This window comes from Hemiscyllium ocellatum, assembly GCF_020745735.1.
Source record: "Hemiscyllium ocellatum isolate sHemOce1 chromosome 27 unlocalized genomic scaffold, sHemOce1.pat.X.cur. SUPER_27_unloc_29, whole genome shotgun sequence".
Lineage (NCBI taxonomy): Eukaryota > Metazoa > Chordata > Chondrichthyes > Orectolobiformes > Hemiscylliidae > Hemiscyllium > Hemiscyllium ocellatum.
In genome coordinates, this window is record NW_026867497.1 from 134,724 (window position 1) to 155,517 (window position 20,794).

Here is a 20,794-nt window from a genome sequence, read left to right on the forward strand (position 1 = left end):
TGTTTTTATCAATGAGAAATAATGTTGTAATAATTTTTTGAAGAACGGCCTCTCTGCACTGCGACTGAGCTGATGAATCTCCAGTGCCCACGGGGAATGGAATCCCTTCCCTCAGTCCCCACATTTCCACAACTTCTCCGCAGTTCTGCTGACTTTTTGACTCTGTGTTTCAAATGAACAACTGAAAGTGTGATCACACTCAGGAAACGTGTACAGTCACTCCCTCCTGCGAATAGTGTAATGTTTCTTCAGTCTGTGTAACTGGTTAAAGCTCCTTCCCACAGTCAGCTCACGGGGAGAGCCTCTCAGTCAGTGTAACTGGTTAAAGCTCTGCCCAGTCAGTTCACGGGGAGACTGTCTCAACAAGGGGAAAAGACATACAAAAGTTGAGCAGCGAGACAAAATGCAAAAGCAATAAGATGTCGAACCACGGGGAAAAATATTGTGACTCTACTCCTTTTCTTCTTTTTGGCATTTGGACACTTAAAATCTGTTAGTAACATCTTAAAAGAACATACTGCGCATGTTTTCCGGTGTCAGCAAAACACCAGGTACGCTCATCACAGTCCGCCAAAAAAGGCTCGCGATCTTCTTTTGATTGACCAATAGGAAGTACTGGAGGACCGGAAGGAGTCTAGTCCTCCTGCCAATCAGAGTCTGAATGCGGAAGTTTGACCATGAGCTTCTGAAGCTGCTGCTGTTTCTCTGAAAGAAGATCGAGCTTCACCCCAGAATCCAACTTCCTTCCTCTGTCCAATATCTGTGAGTACAGGTCGCTGTTTTCTCGCCATCTTTTCCATTTTTTTAAAATTCAGGGCTTCAATTGTTGACTTGCAGCAACTGAAAGGAAAGGGAGTGAATCGGGGTGGGGACAGACTCTGGAAACGTTGCTGCACGTCTATACGGCCAGAAAGGGAGTGGGAAGGGGAATTAAAATGTGTGGTGACTGGGAGGTCCCGTCAACCTCTGTAGACCTGTCTGCGACGCTTGACAAACCGTTCCCAACTTTATGCTCGGTCTCCCCAACGTAGAGAAGATCACAATTGGAAAATACCTGAGAAATAGAATACAACAATGTGAAGTTGTAGCCTTTATTGTGGGGGGAAAAAGCAGAAAGGAATTGTATTATTTAAATGGTGATATACTGAGACGTGGAGAAAGTGAGATCTGCAGATGCTGGATATTAAAGTCAGTAAGTGTGGCACAGCAGGCCAGACAGCATCCGAGAGGCAGGATAGTCGATGTTTTGGGCCCAAGGGAATAGGGAATGATATGTGGATGTAGAAAGGGGGCTCAGTGTCTTTCTACACCAGTCACTGCCAGTTATCAGATGGGTGCAGCAAGCAATCAGCAAGGCAAGTGGTATATTAACAAGAGGAATTGTGTTCAGAAGTGGGGATGTCTTCCTGCAGTTAGGGGTCATTGAATATATTCAAGGCTGAGTTCATCTGATTTTTGAGCAACAATGAAGTGGATGTTTATGGGGGAAAGCAAGAAAATGTTTTTAAGACCGGTAGAGAACAGTTACAGTCACACAGCACGTAAACAGACCTTTCAGTCCAACTAGTCCATGCTGACTATATTCACAAACTAATCTAGTACTACTTGCCAGTGTTTGGCCCATATCCCTCCAAACCTTTCCTATTCATGTACTTAACCAAATGTCTTTTAAAAGTAACTATACCGGCATCCACCACTTCCTCTGCACATTCATCCCACACATGAACCACTGTATTTTTAAAAAAAAGGTGCCCCTCAAATCTTTTCAAAACCTTTCTCCTCTCACTTTTCACAATTTGCTGCATAATCCTGAAACTCGCACCTGAGGGAAATGACACCTGCCATTCACCTCATGTATACTTCTCATGATTTTATAAACCTCTGTATGGTCACCTCTCAACTTCCTGTGCTCCAGTGAAGAAAGTCCCAGCTTATCCATCTAGATTTGAGTAGATTCATATCCAGTTATGGTCTGTTCAATGCTGGTCCAGGTTTGAAAGACCAATTGGCCAACTCCTGCTCCCAATTCTCACGCTCTGTGTCCAAAGTTAAAAATCATATAACACAGGATTATAGTCCAACAGGTTTATTTGGAAGCACTAGCTTTCAGAGCGCTGCTCCTTCCACAAGTGGTTGTGGAGAATAAGATTGTAAGACACAGAATTTATAGCAAAGGTTTACAGTGTGATGTAACTGAAATTATATACTGAAAAAGTCTTCGAGTAAAAAATGAGGTCTGCAGATGCTGGAGATCACAGCTGAAAATGTGTTGCTGGTTAAAGCACAGCAGGTTAGGCAGCATCTCAGGAACAGGAAATTCGACGTTTCGAGCATAAGCCCTTCATCAGGAATGAGAGAGAGTAGCCAAGCAGGCTAAGATAAAAGATAGGGAGGAGGGACTTGGGGGAGGGGCGATGGAGGTGGGATAGGTGGAAGGAGGTCAAGGTGAGGGTGATAGGCTGGAGTGACCTGGATTGTTAAGTTTCTCATCTTTGAGAACTGAAACCAACATGGTCATTCTTTCATATGTGAATAGCAAATTTTTTTTTAAATGTTACATTCCCAATTGGTGTCACATTGTCCCAGATAATGTATTGAAGGTGTGAGTTTCCCTGTGTGAGGCTGTCTGTACCACAATGGTCAGACTGATTCTAATTTTTAAAAATGGATTAACAGATTCTTACCTGGATTCATGCAGTTTTGTGTCTAGGACAGCAAGAGACCATCAGACATAGGAGCAGAAAATAGGCCTTTCGGCCCATTGGGTCTGCTCATACCATTCGATCGTGGCGGTTAAGTTTCTTATCTGCGTTCTCCTGCTTTTTCCCCATAACTCTTGATCCCCTTGATACTCAAGGACCTATCTATCTCAGTCTTAAATATCCTCAGTGGCCTGGCCTCCACAGCCTTCTGTGGCAGTTAATTCCATAGATTCATTACTCTCTGGCTGAAGACATTTCTCCTTATCTCCAATGTAAAGGGTCTTCCCTTTACTCTAAGACTGTGCCTTGAGCCTTAGTCTCTCCTCCCAATGGAAAGATCTTCCCAACGTCCACTCTGTCCAGGCCGTACAGTATTCCGTATGTTTCAATTAGATCTCCCCTGAGTGTAGGCCTGTTAATCAGCATCACCTAGACCCTTCAGGATGAGATACAACAGAGATTAGGCTCAACAAAGTGAGAAGGGAGGGAGAGTGTGTGGGATGGAGACTTTTAGCTTTGAGGGAATAAGAGAGGAAGCAGAATTGACAATAAATTAGAATTGATTGGATGGACCAGTGGGCTGAGGAGTGGCAGGTGGAGTTTAATTTAGAGAAATGTGAGGTTTTGCATTTTGGTCAAACAATCCAGACAGGACTGGTACAGTGAAGGGGAGTGTTGCAGAACAAAGAGACCTTGGAGTGCAGGTTCTTAGTTCCTTGAAAGTGGAGTCGCAGATAGACAGGATAGTGAAGAAGGTTATTTAGATTAGACTTACAGTGTGGAAACAGGCCCTTCGGCCCAACAAGTCCACACCGACCCGCCGAAGCGTAACCCACCCATACCCCTACATTACCCCTTACCTAACACTATGGGCAATTTAGCATGGCCAATTCACCTGACCCGCACATCTTTGTGACTGTGGGAGGAAACCGGAGCACCCGGAGGAAACCCACGCAGACACGGGGAGAACGTGCAAAGTCCACACAGTCAGTCGCCTGAGTCGGGAATTGAACCTGGGTCTACAGGCGCTGTGAGGCAGCAGTGCTAACCACTGTGGTATGCTTTCCTGTATTGGTCAGAGCATTGAGTATAGGTGTTGGGAGGTCATGTTGTAGCTGTACGTTGGTTAGGCCTCTTTTGGAATAGTACGTCCAGTTCTGGTCTCCCTGCTTTAGGAAAGAACTTTCAAACTTTGAGAGGGGTTGGAAAAGATTTACAAGGCTGTTGCGAGGCTTGGAGGGTTTGAACTACAGGGAAAGGCTGATTAGGTCAGGGATATTTTTCCCGGAGCATCAGAGGCTGAGGGCAGCCTTATAAAGGTTTATAACAGGCATGGATAGGGTGCATATCCAAGGTCTTTTCCCCAGGGTCAGGGAGGCCAAAACTAGAGGGCATATATTTGAGGTGAGAGGGGAATGATTTGAATGAGACCTGAGGAGCAATTTTTTTCACACAGAGGGTGGTGCATGTATGGAATGACCTGCCAGAGGAAGTGGTGGAGGTTGATACAATTATATTTAAAACGCACCTAGTTGGATACATGAACAGGAACCGTAAGAGCCACATGCTGGCAAATGGGACTGGATTAATTTTGGATATCTGTTTGGCACAGACGAGTTTGACCAAAGGGTCTGTTTCCATGCTGTATGACTCTAATTGTCTTGGTGAAAGCAGAAGTGTGGTTGTGAAGACTGGACTTTCAAAGCAACTTTCGTGATTAGATTAGATTACTTACAGTGTGGAAACAGGCCCTTCGGCCCAACAAGTCCACATCGACCTGCTGAAGCGCACCCAACCAGACCCGTTCCCCTACATTTACCCCTGCAACTAGCACTATGGGCAATTTAGCATGGTGAATTCACCTGACCTGCACATTTTTGGACTATGGGAGGAAACCGGAGCACCTGGAGGAAACCCACGCAGACACGGGGAGAATGTGCAAACTCCACACAGTCAGTCGCCTGAGGCGGGAATTGAACCCGGGTCTCTGGCGCTGTGAGGCAGCAGTGCTAACCACTGTGCCACCGTGCCACCCATAGATGTTTCATAGATGTTTTGCGCTTCCCGGGAGCAGAAGAAACCTTGCATTTGTGAGAGCACTGTGCCACCCATAGATGTTTCATAGATGTTTTGCGCTTCCCGGGAGCAGAAGAAACCTTGCATTTGTGAGAGAGCAACTGAGTGAGTGTGGACATTTGGGATTTTGGTGGAAAGTGGGAACTCACTGCACTGTGGGGATCAAGCCCTCCCTATCCAGTCATTTCAGCTGGTGGATGAGACTCAGCAGTTCATGCAGGCAGTCAATCCAGATAATACTTTGGAAATAGAACCAGTCTGACTCCAGATTGGGATACTGACAAAATCTAGCCTCATACCTTTAATGCATTGTCTGAACTGCATTATGTTACAAAGCCTTATGTTATCTTGAGAGGGTGCCTTACAGGAAGTTCTGGGATTTACATATTAATGATACCTGTAATCCATTGTAAAAGATGAAAGACTTAACAATCCAGGTTTGTTCAATATATCATTTCAGTGGCAGGCCACAAATGTCTTTCCATAAATTCTGTGCCTTATTCTCCACAACCACCTGATGAAGGAACAGTGGGATGATGCTTTCAATTTTGTGAACTAACAAAAGAAAAGGATGTTCCACAGAAAGTAGAATTGCTTGTTCTGAATTTCTACCCTGCACTGACAGTGATGACTTTTGTAATCTCTTTTTACAGAGTATTTGAAGATCTGAAGAAGTCTCAATGAACAGATGAAGGCCTTATGCCTGAAATGTTGACTCTCCTGCTCCTCGGATGCTGCCTGACCTGCACCCTTTTCCAGCGCCGCACTTTTCAACACAGACTCTCCCCCGTCTGCGGTCCTCATTTTCACGTCAATATCTGACAGTCACTCAATCGATTGGGGCAGCCACAACTTTTGATTACAATTCTGTGAGAAGGAGCAAAGCTTTTTGGTTCCTATTTCAGTACATTTTCATTATCAGTGGGACTGGATGAGAGACCCTACTGTTGCTGCGCACTGAGTGTGGAGCCTGAGACAGTTATACGGCCTGGAAAGAGGAATTCCCAGCAGTGAGGGGCAGTACATGTGTTTGTTTGTGGCTGAAGCTTCGGACATGGAGAAACCGTGGAAGTGTGGTAACTGTGGGAAAGGCTTCCGTGCTCCGTCTCACCTGGAGATTCATCGGCGCAATCACACCGGGGAGAGGCCATTCCCCTGTCCCAGGTGCAGGAAGGGCTTTACCCAGGTCTCTGCCCTGCTTAGGCACCAGCGGATCCACACGGGGGAGAGGCCGTTCAGTTGCCCCGAGTGTGGAAAGGCCTTCAGCAATTCCTCCCACCTGCTGAGGCACCGGCGGGTCCACACAGGGGAGAGGCCCTTCAGCTGCTCCGAGTGTGGGAAGGCCTTCAGCAATTCCTCCCACCTGCTGAGGCACCGGCTAGTCCACATGGAGGAGAGACCGTTCAGTTGCTCCGAGTGTGGGAAGGCCTTCAGCAATTCCTCCAACCTACTGACCCACCGGCGGGTCCACACGGGCGAGAGGCCCTTCAGCTGCTCTGAGTGCGGCAAGGCCTTCAGCAATTCCTCCAACCTACTGATCCACCAGCGGGTCCACACAGGGGAGAAGCCCTTCAGCTGTCCTGAGTGTGAGAAGGCCTTCAGCGATTCCTCCGCCCTGCTGAGGCACCGGTGGGTCCACTCAGGGGAGAAGCCCTTCAGCTGCCCCGAGTGTGGGAAGGGCTTCACCCGCTCCTCCAACCTCCGGAACCACCAGCGACTTCATGTGCCATCGCAGGGGGACTGACAGCGAGTGCCGTTATCGACTGGACTATCCACCCAGTTCTGGGATCTGTTGGGTTTGAATCTCATCGCGGCAGATAGTGGAATTGGAATTCGGTCAGAATCTAACGATGAAACCATTTTCTCTGGGGGAGGGGGAGAAAACCCCAATCTGATTCACTCACGCCCTTTTTAGGGAAGGAAACTGCCGTTGTGGGAAAGGATTCACTCAGTCGTCCCAGCTGCATCCTTTACCCGGTCTGGCCTACACGTGACTCCCGACCCACAGCAGTCTGTTTCACTCCACACTGCCCCTGTTCCCGGCCCCACGGGTTAAGGCTGTACCAAGGATCCAATTACCAAGAATAAAGAGTGCTGACCAAGAGTAAAGAAAGTGGGGTGGGGTGGAGGGAGGGGGATTTTGTGCGCTTTGACCTTGAGTTGTTTAAAAAGCAGCTACTTTCTCTCCCCCTTTTTGCTGGGGGAGATCTCAAGCTGTAACAAAGTTGGGTCACAATAAAGATTACCTGAACTCAGACTCTCATTGAAAGCTTTGAGCTCCAGATGGTCTTTGATTTAAAGCTGCTCATTTCTTCCAGCCTCCTGCACTCAGTTTCTAATGCTGTGTATCAGACAGAGCAGTGAATGATTTGCTCGTATCGCTAGAACTTGTAAATTTTTAAGGAGTACAGGTACTGCATTGTTTCATCAACATTGTAAAGTTTACTGGCTGCACTGGGAGGTGTGGGCTGTGTTCACTAGAAACTCTTTTCTTTAAAATTTGAGAATAGCTAAAATTATATATTCAGAAACATCATTGAAGTTTCAACGCATTTCAATTTTTAAAAAGAGCTGCTGAAATCTTTCTGAAACTTGCCCTGAAATACGTGCAGTTAGGCCACAGCTCAGGACAGGCTGGAAGGGGTGAATGACCTATTCCTCATTTTGTGAAATTGGTTTCGACTAAGTAGACGTAGAGTCATAGAGTTTTAGAGCCGGAAACAAACCCCTCAGTCCGTATCTTAAATGAATCTAGTGACCCATTTGCCAGCATTTGGCCTATGTTCATCTGTACCCTTCCTATTCATCTCCCCATCCAGATGCCTTTTAAATGTTGTAATTGTACCAGACTCCACCACTTCTGCTGGCAGGTCATTCTATACACGCACCACCCCCTGCGTGAAAATGTTGCCCCTCAGGTCCCTTTCCCCCCTCACCTTCAACCTATGCCCCTTCAGTGCTGGACTCCCCTACCTGGGGAAAGACCTTGGGTATTCACCCTATCCATGCCCCTTACAAATGTCTATAATTTTGAGGAGGAGAAAATGAGAACTGCAGATACTAGAAATATTCCCTCCCCCCGCCCCCCACTTTATCCAAGTCCCATGCCTTCAACTCAGCACCACCCTCCTGACCTATCCATCAGCTTTTCAATCTATCAGCTCCACCCACTTCTCCAACCTATCCATCGCCAAACCGTTACTTCCCGATGCCTGGAGGAGGAACGCCTCATATTCTGCCTTGCGACCCTGCAATCACACAGGACAAAATGTGTATTTCAACAGTTTCCTCACTTTCCCCAGTCCCAAGCCTCCAACTCGGCGCTGTCCTTCTGACCTGTCCATCAGTTTTCCCAGCTTTCTGCACTATAACCCCCTCCAACCTACCATCTTGCCACCGCACCCCATCCCCCACACACACACCCTTCATCTACCTATGACATTCTCAGCTACCTTCTCCCCCAAACCCTCCCTCTTCCTATTTATCTCTCAGTACCCCGGCCCACAACAATCATTCCTGATGAAGGGCTTATGCCTAAAATGTCAATTCTCCTGCTCCATGGCTGCTGCCTGACCTGATATGGTTTTCCAGTACCCCACACTCTGCATAATATTAAGGTAATTGGAGGAAGGTTTCAGGGAGATGTCAGAGTAGGTTCTTTACTCAGATAGTTATGGCTGTGTGAAATGCACTGTCAACAGTGGTAGTAGAGTCAGATATATTAGGGACATTTAATCGACTCTTGGATAGGCACATGAAAGTTAGTACAATAATTGGTATGTAGGTCAGTTTGACCTTAGAGAAGGATAAAGGGCCGGTACTGCATAGAATGTCGAAGGGCCTGTACTGTGCTATGTACCTAAGTGGAGTCAAAAGTTTTGTTTTATCAGCAGTACAGTCAGATCCGAGCTAACGAGGACATGCAGGTCATACTGCGCTAAGACAGAGTGAGGTGTACAGGGTTACAGCTGCACAGGAGGTGCGCAGAAGCAAGGTCAACATTAGATTTCAAATTGGAGAGCTCCATTCAGCAGGCTAATAATGGCAGGGAAGAAGCTATTCTTGAACCTGTTGGTACATGTGTTCAAGCTTCTGTTTCTTCTGCCTGACAGAAGATGGTGTGGGAGATCATTCCCGGGGTGGGAGGGGTCTTTGAGGTTGGCAGCCTTTCCACGACAACGAGAAGTGTAGATGGATTCCAGCGGTGGGAGGTTGGCTTCCGTGATGGACCGTGCTGTGCACACAACCTTCTGTAGTTTCTTCTGGTCCTGGGCAGAGCAGTTGCCGTAGCAGGGTGTGATGCAACCAGATACATTGCTTTCTGTGGTGTATCTTAAATGTTGGTGAGTGTCATTATGGACGTGCCGAATTTCTTAAGCATCTTGAGGAAGAAAAGGCGTTGTTGTGCCTTCTTGACCATTGCATGGGTAGGTTTAGATATTTAGCTGCTCCTTTCTCATTCTTACCATCTCCTTTACTTGATGCAGTCACACAGTCAGTTTCATAACTTGTGCTAATCTTTTCTGAAGGTCTTCTTCAGAAGGATAAAATATTAAGAGGGGCAAAGGTAGTGTACATGCATAATATGAAATCTTTCAACTTGAATACATTTTAAAGAATAGAACAGTGTATTTATGGTAAAAAATGGGTAAACTTAACAGGTTTTATGAAGCGTGAGAGTGACAAGTATGTGGGGGTGCATGTTAAAACAGGACTGAGTCTGCATGGCTTTGACAAGAGGAGGTCATGTCTGATAAATCTATTAGGATTCTTTGAGCAGGTAATGAGTAAGTTAGACAAAGGGAAAGCCAATGGACGTGAGTGATTTGGATTTCCAGAAGGCCTTTGACAAGGTGCCGCACAGGAGGCTGTGAATATATGATAAGAGTACCTGATGTAGGGGGAAGTTACTGGCACGGATAGAGGACTGGCTGACTGGAAGAAGGTAGAGAGTTGGCATACCTTCATTGCTCTGCCCTCATCAATCTTCTTTGTTACTTCTTTAAAACACTCAATCAAATTTGTGAGACATGATTTCCCATGCGCAAAGCCATGATGACTATCCCTATTCAGTCCTTGCCTTTCCAAATATATGTAAATCTTGTCCCTCAGGATTTGCTCCAACAACCTGCCCACCACCAATGTCAGGTTTCCTGGCTTTTCCTGTAAAAAATGAGGTCTGCAGATGCTGGAGATCAGAGCTAAAAATGTGCTGCTGGTTAAAGCGCAGCAGGTCAGGCAGCATCCAAGGAACAGGAAATTCGACGTTTTGGGCATAAGCCCTTCATCAGGAATGAATCATTCCTGATGAAGGGCTTATGCCCGAAACGTCAAATTTCCTGTTCATTGGATGCTGCATGACCTGCTGCGCTTTTAACCAGCAACACATTTTCAGCTTCCTGGCTTTTCCTTCCCACCTTTCTAAAATAGTGGTACCACGTTAACCAATCCCCAGTTTTCTCGCACCTCTTCTGTGAAGATCGATGATACAGATATCTCAGCAAAGGGCCCACCAATCACTTCCCGTAGCCTTCCACAGATCTAGGGTACACCTGATCAGGTCCTGGGGATTTATCCACCTTTGTGTTTCAAGACATCCAGCACCACCTCCTCTGTAATATGGACATTTTTCAAGATGCTGTAATCTACTTCCCTACATTCTATATCTTCCATGTTCTTCTCCAGAGTAGGAAGCCTCCAACCACAAGGGATGAACCTAAATTTCTCCAGTTTCCTCATTTCCCCTCCCCCCACCTTGTCTTAGTCCCAACCTCGAACTCAGCACCACCTTCCTAACCTGCAATCTTCTTCCTGACCTCTCCGCCCTCACCCCCACTCCGGCCTATCACCCTCACCTTAACCTCCTTCCACCTATCACATTTCCAACGCCACTCCCCCAACTCCCTCCTCCCTACATTTTATCTTAGCCTGCTTGGCACACTCTCCTCATTCCTGAAGAAGGGCTCATGCCTGAAATGTCGATTCTCCTGCTCCTTGGATGCTGCCTGACCTGCTGCGCTTTTCCAGCAACACATTTTCAGCTCTTTTCCAGAGTAAAAATTAATGCAAAATACTCGTTTAGTATCTCCCCCCATCTCCCCTAGTTCCACACATTGGCTGCCTTGCTCATCTTTGGTGTGCCCTATTCTGTCCCGAGTTACTCTTTTGTCCTTAATGTATTTGTAAAAACCCTTTGGATTCTCCTAAACCCAAAGTTGCCAAAGTCATCTCATGTCCAGTTTTTGCCCTCCTGATTTCCCTTTTAAGTATACTCCTACTACCTTTATACTCTTCTAAGGATTCATTCAGTGTATCCTGTCTATACCTGACATATGCTTTCTTCGTTTTCTGAACCAAACACTCAATTTCTCCAGTCATCCAACATTCCCTACACCTACCAGGCATTCCTTTCACCCTACAAGAATATACTTTCTCTGGACTCTCATTATCTCATTTCTGAAGGCTTCCCATTTTCCAGCCATCTCTTTACCTGCAAACATCTGCTCCCAAACAGCTTTTGAACATTCTTGCCTAATACTGTCAAAATGAGACATTTTCCAATTTAGAATTTTAACTTTTAGATCTGTCCTATCCTTTTCCATCACTATTTTAAAATTAATAGAATTATGGTCGCTGGCCCCAAAGTGCACCCCCACTGACACCTCAGTCAGCTGTCCTGCCTTATTTCCCAAGAGAAGGTCAAGTTTTGCACCTTCTCTAGGAGGAACATCCACATACTAAATGAGAAAAGTTTCTTGAACACGCTTAACAAATTCCTCTCCATCTAAACCCTTACACCTATGGCAGTCCCAGTCTATGGTTGGAAAGTTAAATCCCCTATCTTAGCCATATAAGGGGAAATGAGTTCAAAACTGGGCACAACCCTCCAGGTGCAATTTCAGCAATGCTATGTTTGGTTGCAGCAACACTTCCTTCCCTTTATGTTCTATTCCTTTAGCGATAAAAGGAAATGCTGCATTCACTTACTTTATTATCTACTGTACCTGCAAGCTAGTTTTCTGTGACTCATTAATGAGGATACCCAGATCCCTCTGCACCAGATCACCCCAAACCCTCTATTGGATAATAGGTTGCCTTGCAATTATTTTGACCAAAATGCATGACCTCACACTTATCCACCTTAAACTCTATCTGTCACATTTTGGGCCACTCTCCCAACCTATCTAGATCCATTTGAAAGGTTCATATATCCTCATTGCAACTTACCATCTCGTCTATTTATGTCATCCACAAATTTGGCAAAAGAGTCTTTTGTATGTGTATCCAAATCACTAATGTAGACTGTAAATAGCTGGGGTCCGAAGACCCAACCCTGTGGCACCTCAGTAATTACACCTTGCCATCCAGAAAGAAAAGCCATCAATTCATACTGTCTGTCTTCTGCCCATCAGCCAGTCACCTATCCAAGCTGATAAATCAGCCCATATCGCATATGATCTAAGCTTGCAAATTAACACTTTGAGTGGCACTTTAGCAAATACCTTCTGAAAAGCCAGATATATTACAACTACAGGATCCCTATTATCCACTTGTTACATCTATGAAGAACTTGGTCAAATCTGATTTGCCCATCGTAAAACCACACTGACTCTGATGGATAGAGTTTTGATTTTTCAAACGTCCTGATATTGCTTCCTTGATAATTGACTCCAACACCTTCCCAACAACAGATGTTAAACTAACTGGTCTGCAACTTTCCACATATTGCGTGCCTCCCTTTCTGAATACATTAGCATTTTTCCAATCTGCTGGAACCGTAAGATCCTAAGATACAGGAACAGAAACGAACACATTCAGCCCATCGAGTCTGCTGCACCATTCAATCATGGCTGAAATGTTTCTCAACTCCATTCTTCCGTTTTCTCCCCATAACCTTTGATCACCTTGACAATCAAGAACCTGCCTATCTCTGTATTAAATAAACTTAATGAATCTTTCTCATGTCCAGGGAATTTTGGAATATTGTAACTAATGAATCCACAATCTCCACCGTCACTTCCTTTAGTACCCTAGGAGGTAGGCCATCAGGCCCAGGGGATTTGTTTGTACTCAATCCTAATAGTGTACCTATCGACGTTGATTGTTTAAGTTTTACCTTTTGTCTAGCCTTTGACTTGCTCATTCCAATACGACCGGTACTGCTGTCCTCCACCGTGAAAACTGAGGAAAAGTATTGATTTAGCAGCTCTGTCATTTCAGTGTTCCCCTTATTAACTCACCTGTTTCATCTTCAAGGAACCAACATTTACTTTAGCGACTCTGTTCCCTTTGGCATACCAACAGAAGCTTTTGATATTTTATGCTAGGCTTCTTTCGTAATTTCCTGATGAAGGGCTTTTGCCCGAAACGTCGATTTTGCTGCTCCTTGGATGCTGCCTGAACTGCTGTGGTGTTCCAGCACCTCTAATCCAGAATCTAGTTTCCAGCATCTGCAGTCATTGTTTTTACCTTCTTTCGTAATTTACCTTACCTTTTTCTATTCATTTTTTAAAATCCCTTTGTTTGTGTCTGGAAGTTTCCCGATGTTTCAGCTTTCCAAAGGTCTGGAGTAACATTTCTGAACAGGCTGAAAATTAAAAAGAAACACACCTTTCAGGAGGCTGGGGGCGGGGAAAACCAACCCCCAGTGTTTCCTATTGGTTGGATGGCTCCCCAACCACGCCCCCTCGATTGGTGACGACGCTGATTGGACCACACCCCCTGCGTGTTGGCGCATGTGCAGTGTAGGTCCCGCGGCCGGACAAAGCCAGTGTTACTGAGTGTGGGAGAGGAATGGCGCCGGCGGCTGAAGGAACAAGAACAGAAACCGCTGGAAAAGCTGAGCAGGTCCGGCAGCTCGTGTTGAGAGAAATGTGAGGACGTGTTTCGGGTCCGGGGATCCTTCTTCAGAACAGGACCAGGTTTCAGAAACATCCCGGGGAGGTCGCCAGGTCCGAGCGCCAAGACCTGGCTCCTGCCCCCGGGGAGAGGAGACAGTGAGACAGGGTAGGATTGGAGACCTCGGGAGGAGGGAGACTGGGGAGTTTATAAACTCCTAGTGGGAGGCCGCAGGCCGCGAATAAAAGCCCCACAGGCCCAGTGTTTACTTCACCGGCGAAGGAGCTCTCGGGTTGCCCGGTCAACCGGCCGCCAGCTTTGTGAGGGTCAGGCACATGTTGTTTTGGGACGGGGTTGTGGGATTGTTGTATAATATTGATCTCCTCTGTACTTTTAATCTTGAATATTTTTTAAATGTACATTGGCTTCAATTTATGAATTCTAAGTACAGAAGCAAAATATAAACATCTCCTTGCATGCATTCCAACATGTGCATAGGAGCCAAGACTGCCTCAAGATGTACTGAATCAATAGCTCTTTCCCTTTTGATTAATGAAGGTGGTGCCCAGCAGACTCCTGCTCACAGTCAGTGTCAGCCTTTATGGGAAAGATAGGATAGCAAAACCGAGACACCAATGTAGCCAAGTAAACTGAAGTCACACTTTGGTGCTTTAATCGCCTCAAAAACACACCATTCAGAATAATGTCAAGGATATAGGGGTACCAGGCTCCCCAAGACAGCCAGGATGGATATCAAAGAGGAGAGCTGAAGTGTTATCCTTATCAAGCCTGTAACGTCTTCACAAATCTCCAACAAGTTAGTTAAATGCAGTGTCCCTGTCAGAAATACCTTGCAGACTCTTCCTACTCAATCCACCTTTCGCCATGTTACTACTAATTTTGACCAGAATAAGTATTATTGGATGCTTCTCCACCAAATTTAAATTGGCAGGTGGGACTAGATTGGGTTGGGATATCTGGTCGGCATGGACGGGTTGGACCGAAGTTTCTGTTTCCATGCTGTACATCTCTATGACTCTATAATTGCTGAGATTAGCATTACAACCTTTCTGAAACCAGGCTGCAATGTTTGCAGTTCTCCAGTCTTCTAGCACCATCTCCAAGTCAATGGAAGACTGATAAATTATGGCTTCCACAATTTCTATCGTCCCTTCCTTCAAAATTGTTGGATGCATTTCATCAGTGCCTTGTCAAACTTTAAGTACCAAATGCTTATTGAAGGCTGCTTTCATGTTAATTTTGAACTCTTGGGAGGTCATGTTGTGGCTGTACAGAACATCAGTTAGGCCACTGTTGAAATATGGCGTGCAGTTCTGGTCTCCTTTCAATGAAAAGATGTTGTGAAACTTGAAAGGGTTCAGAAACAATTTACAAGGATGTTGCCAGGTTTGGAGGATTTGAGCTATAGGGAGAGGCTGAACAGACTGGAGTTGTTTTCCCTGGAGTGTTGGAGCCTGAGGGGTAACCTATAGAGGTTTACAAATTTATGAGGGGCATGTATAGGATAAATAGACGAAGTCTTTTCCCTGGGTTTGGTCTGTTTCCATGCTGTACATCTCTATGACTCTGTTGGTTGCATCTGTAAGATCCTGAATCAGCACCTTGAGGAGAATTAGAGCGAAGTGAGAACAGAGGCGGAGAGAGAGTGGGATGGTGCTTTCAATTTTGTGGAATAACAAAAGAAAAGTATATTCCGCAGAAAGTGGAATTGCTTGTTCAGAATTGTTACCCTGAACTGAGTGTGATGACTTTTGTAATCTCTTTTTACAGAGTATTTAAAGATCTGAAGATGGAAATGTCAAAATCGCCAGATGAAGGCCTTGTGGCCGAAGCATTGACTTCTGTTCCTCGGACGCTGCCTGACCTACAGTGCTTTTCCAGTGTCACACTTTTGAACTCTTGACTGTCCAGCATCTGCAGTCCTCACTTTCACATCAATGTCTGACAGTGACACTGGGACATCGGGACTGCAACGAATTTTGAGTGTGATTCTGTGAGAGGAGCAAAGCATTTGCTTCTTGCTCAAGTACATTTTCAGAATCCATGGGACTGGATGAGAGACCCTACGTTGCAGCGCAGTGAGTGTGGATCCTGAAACAGTTATACGGCCTGAAAAGAGGAATTCACGGCAGGGTGGGGCTGTACCCACATTTGTGTGCAGCTGAAGTTTTGGCCATAGAGAAACCCGAGGAATCCCGCTCCATAAAGAAACCGTGGAAGTGTGGCAACTGTGGGAAAGGCTTCTGTGCCCCGTCTGCTCTGGAGACTCATCGGCGCAGTCACAGCCGGTGAGAGGCCCTTCAGCTGCCCCGAGTGCAGGAAGGGCTTTACCCAGGCATATGTCCTGCTGACCCACTGGCGGGTCCACACAGGGGAGAGACCTTTCAGCTGCCCCAAGTGTGGGAAGGTCTTTAGCAATTCCTTCGCCCTGCTGAAGCACCGGCGAATCCACAAGGTGGGGGGCAGGCCACTCTCCTGCCCCAAGTGCGGTAAAGGCTTCAGCGATTCCTCCACCCTACTGACCCACCAGCGGGTCCACACGGGGGAGAGGCCCTTGAGCTGCTGTGAATGCGGGAAGTGCTTTACCCAGGCCTCTGCCCAGCTGATACACGAGCGGTCCCACACCGGGGAGAGGCCCTTTAGTTGTCCTGAGTGCGGGAAGTGCTTTACCCAGGCCATCACACTTCAGAAACACCAGCAGGTCCACATAGGGGAGAAGCCACCATCTTTGTTTTTCTTCTTCTTTCTGTCTCCTCTTTCATTGACGCGTGTCATGTGGGCCCCCTCCAATCAGAGCGCACCTTACTCCACCTGACCAATTGCGGTCGGCGCTAGTTGTTACTGACAGATCTTGTGTCCAATTGCCAATTTGGGGTAAAAATGGCGGGAGCCACAATTTCTTTTCCCTGTGGTTGCACATCTCATTCCATTTGCTTTTATCTTCCGAGGGGGAGGGGGAATCCCAAACGAGAGGACACAGGTTTAGGGTGAGAGGGGAAAAATTTAAAAGGGTTGCAAGGATTAGAACCAAAAGTGTGAAAGTTAATTCACCTCAAGAAAAGCCCTCTCTTACGACCCGAACAAAATATTGTTCACAGCCTATTACTGACTAATCAGAAAGGATGTTGTGAAACTTAAGAGTTCAGAAATTACTGATAAGAATGTTGCTAGGGTTATAATTTCAGTTACATCACACTGTAAATTTTTGCTATAAATTCTGTGTTACAATCGATCTACTATCACCTGATGAAGGAGCATTGCTCCAAAAGCTAGTGTGCTTCCAATTAAACCTGTTGGACTATAACCTGGTGTTGTGATTTTTAGCTAGGATTGGCGGGTTTGTGCTACAGGGAAAGGCTGTATGGGCTGGGGCTGTTTTCCCTGGAGCATTAGAGGCTGAGGGATGACTTTATGGAGGTTTAAAAGATCACGACTAAAAAATGAGGTCTGCAGATGCTGGAGATCACAGCTGCAAATGTGTTGCTGGTCAAAGCACAGCAGGCCAGGCAGCATCTCAGGAATAGAGAATTCGACGTTTCGAGCATAAGCCCTTCATCAGGAATAAGAGAGAGTAGCCAAGCAGGCTAAGATAAAAGGTAGGGAGGAGGGACTAGGGGGAGGGGCGATGGAGGTGGATAGGTGGAAGGAGGTCAAGGTGAGGGTGATAGGCCGGAGTGGGGTGGGGGCGGAGAGGTCAGGAAGAGGATTGCAGGTTAGGAGGGTGGTGCTGAGTTGAGGGAACCGACTGAGACAAGGTGGGGGGAGGGGAAATGAGGAAACTGGAGAAATCCAACCACAAGGTATGAATTCAGATTTCTCCAGTTTCCTCATTTCCCCTCCCCCCACCTTGTCTCAGTCGGTTCCCTCAACTCAGCACCACCCTCCTAACCTGCAATCCTCTTCCTGACCTCTCCGCCCCCACCCCACTCCGGCCTATCACCCTCACCTTGACCTCCTTCCACCTATCACACCTCCATCGCCCTTCCCCCTAGTCCCTCCTCCCTACCTTTTATCTTAGCCTGCTTGGCTACTCTCTTATTCCTGATGAAGGGCTTATGCTCGAAACGTCGAATTCTCTATTCCTGAGATGCTGCCTGGCCTGCTGTGCTTTGACCAGCAACACATTTGCAGTTTAAAAGATCACGACAGGCATGGATAGGACAAAAAGAATTTTTTTTCCCCTGGGGTGGGGGAATCCAGTACAAGAGGACATTAGTTTTGGGTGAGAGGGGAAAGATTTAAAAGGGTCCCAAGGGGCAACTTTTTCACGTATAGGTTGGTGTGTGAACTTAATGAGCTGCCAGAGAACATAGTGGAGGCTGGTACAAATACAATAATTAAAAGGCATTTGGATAGGTATATGAATAGGAGGTTTTAGAGGGATATGGACAAAGTGCTGGCAAATGGGACTAGATTAATTTAGGCTATCTGGTCAGCACATACCGAACGGTTGTTTTTGTGCTCTACAACTCAATGGTTCTATTTCTCCAGAGCTAGAACCAATTTCACAAGACGAGGAATAGGCCATTTGCCCCTTACACACTGTCCTCAACTGTGGCCTAACTGAGCATATTTCAATTCTTAGTGCTATGTAATGAGCCAGACTTTATAAAAAAATCTTAAAGCAAAGGAACATTTAGGAGGCAGTGATTATGATATGGTAGAGTACAGTGTGCAGTTTGAAAGAGAGAAGGTAAAATTGGATGTAATGGTATTACAGTTAAAAGGTAATTACAAGGGCAATGGGAGCGGAACAGCCAAAAATTTATTGGAAGCAGAGCCTAGTGGGGAAGGCAGTAGATTAACAATGGCAGGAATTTCTGGGTGTAATTGAGGACACAGTACAGAGGTTCATCCAAAAAAAAGTAAGATTATTGGGGGGAGGGGGTTGAAGAAGATAGCCGTGGCTGACAAAGGAAGTCAGGAAATGTATCAACGAAAAAGAGAGAACCTACAATGTGGCCAAGAGCACTGGGAAATCAAATGCTTGGGAAGACTACAAAAAACAAACAGAAGATAACAAAGAGAGAAATAAGGAAGGAGAGGATCAAATATGAAGGTAAGCTGTTTTTTGCAATACATTAAGAAACAAACGAGGCAAAAGTAGAGATTGGGCTGCTCCAAATTGATGCAGGAAGGATAGTGCTGGGCGATAAGGAAATAGCTGAAGAACTTAATAAATACTTTGTGTCATTCTTCACAGTGGAAGACATGAGTAACATCCTAACAATTAAGGAGAGTGAAGGGACCGAGTTGAGTATGGTAGCCATTACAAAAGAGAAAGTGCTGGAAAAGCTAAAAGGTCTAAAGATTGAGAAATCTCCTGGTTCTGATGGCTACATCCTCGCGTTCTGCAGGATGTGGCTGAAGAATGATCAGAGGTGTTGGTTGTAATCTTTCAAAAATCAATGGAGTCAGGGAAAATACCAGGTGATTGAAAAATCACTGTCGTAAGTCCTTTGTTCAAGAAAGGACCAAGACAAAAGATGGAAAATTACTCGCCAATTAGCCTAATCTCAGTTGTAGGTAAAATTCTAGAATCCATCGTAAAGGATGAGGTTTCTAAATTCTTTAAAGTGCATGGTTTGGGCTGGGGCTGGGGGTGGGGTGGGGGGGACTACAGAGACATAGGTTTTCAGTGAGAGGGGAAAGATATAAGAGTTCTGAGGGGCAACTTTTCCACGCAATGTGGGGTGCAGTTAAGGAGTAAGCTGCCAAAGAGAGTGGTGGACACTCGTACAATTGCAACATTTAAAAAGCATCTGGATGGGTTTATGAATAGGAAGGGTTTGGAGGGATATGGGTCAGGTGCTGGCAAGTGGGACTAGATTGGGTTAGGATATCTGCTCCGCATGGACCGGTTCGAGTGAATGGTTTGTTTCTATGCCATACATCTATGACTCCTGATTCCTGATGAAGGGCTTTGGCCCGAAACATCAAATTTCCTGTTCCTTGGATGCTGCCTAACCTGCTGTGCTTTAACCAGCAACACATTTTCAGCTCTGATCTCCAGCATCTGCAGACCTCACTTTTTACTCATACATCTATGACTGTCTATTTGGTTACAGATGCTGCTCCTCCTTCTGAATGAAGATTGAGCTTCACCCCAGACTGCAACTTTCTTCCTTTGTCCAACATCTGAGTACAACACTCTCTTTTCTCACCCACATTTTCAATTTATTTTTCATTCTGGGGTTCAATTGTTGACTTTCAGCAACTGAATGGAAAGGGAGTGAATCCAGGAAGGGGACAGACTCTGGAACAGTTGGTCCAGGTCTGTGTCTCAATTGACAATAAAGACAGTCAGGAGGCTGGAAGAACACAGCAAGCCAGGCAGCATCAGGAGGTGGAGAAGTCGACGTTTCAGGTGTAATCCTTCTTCCGGATGGGGGATGGGTGTCGAACAAGATGCAGATAAAGGGGTGCCAGGGGAAAGCTGTTGAAGTGGGGATTGGTGAAGATAGAGGGTACAATCTGATGGTCGATGGGAGGAAGGAATCTGGTTGGTGGCAGGGAAGAGTGAATGGGAGGGGCAGAGGCTGTGAAGGGAGTTGGGGCTGGGAGGGAAAAAATTAGACAACTCCAGGTGGAAGATGAGGTGTTGTTCCTCCAATTTGTGGATTGGATTGTTGTGGCAATGAAGGAGTCCAAAGCTGGTCATGTCAGAAAGGGAGAGGGAAGAGGAATTAAAGTGGATGGTGACTGGGACATCTGGTCAGCCTCTGCAGACCCTCTTGCCTGCCCTTGTTTGAGCAAAATGCAATCCCTGGCTTTTATCCACACCCCGCTTGTGCACATACTCTCTGACACACACACATCCTCAATACTCACCCTCGCACAGACTGATACTCCACAACACTCACTTCACTGAGCAAGCACACATACAAAAACACACACGCACAAATTCACATGGAGACACCTGTGCTGCCCTGCATAGTTTGCAGAAATCTCTTCTCTTCAAAGAATCCCCACAGTGTGGAAGCAGGTTACTCGACCCAACGAATCCACCCGACCCTCCAGAAAGTAACTCTCCTACCCCCATTTCTCTACATTCACCCCTGACTAATGCACCTAACCTGGACATCCCTGGGCACTATGGGTAATTTGAGCATGGCCAATCCACCCTAACCTGGACAAAGTTAAAAATCACATAACAT

The 20,794-nt window shown here is 46.1% G+C and overlaps 1 protein-coding gene across 1 annotated transcript; it reads left to right on the forward strand.

The window, feature by feature from the left end:
- Positions 1-670: 670 nt before the first annotated feature.
- LOC132807988 (gastrula zinc finger protein XlCGF71.1-like) lies at positions 671-7,035 on the forward strand. The gene is made up of 2 exons (XM_060821883.1): positions 671-762; positions 5,432-7,035. The coding sequence occupies exon 2, from the start codon at positions 5,803-5,805 to the stop codon at positions 6,520-6,522; it is 720 nt and encodes a 239-aa protein (XP_060677866.1). The 5' UTR covers positions 671-762; positions 5,432-5,802; the 3' UTR covers positions 6,523-7,035.
- Positions 7,036-20,794: the final 13,759 nt, after the last annotated feature.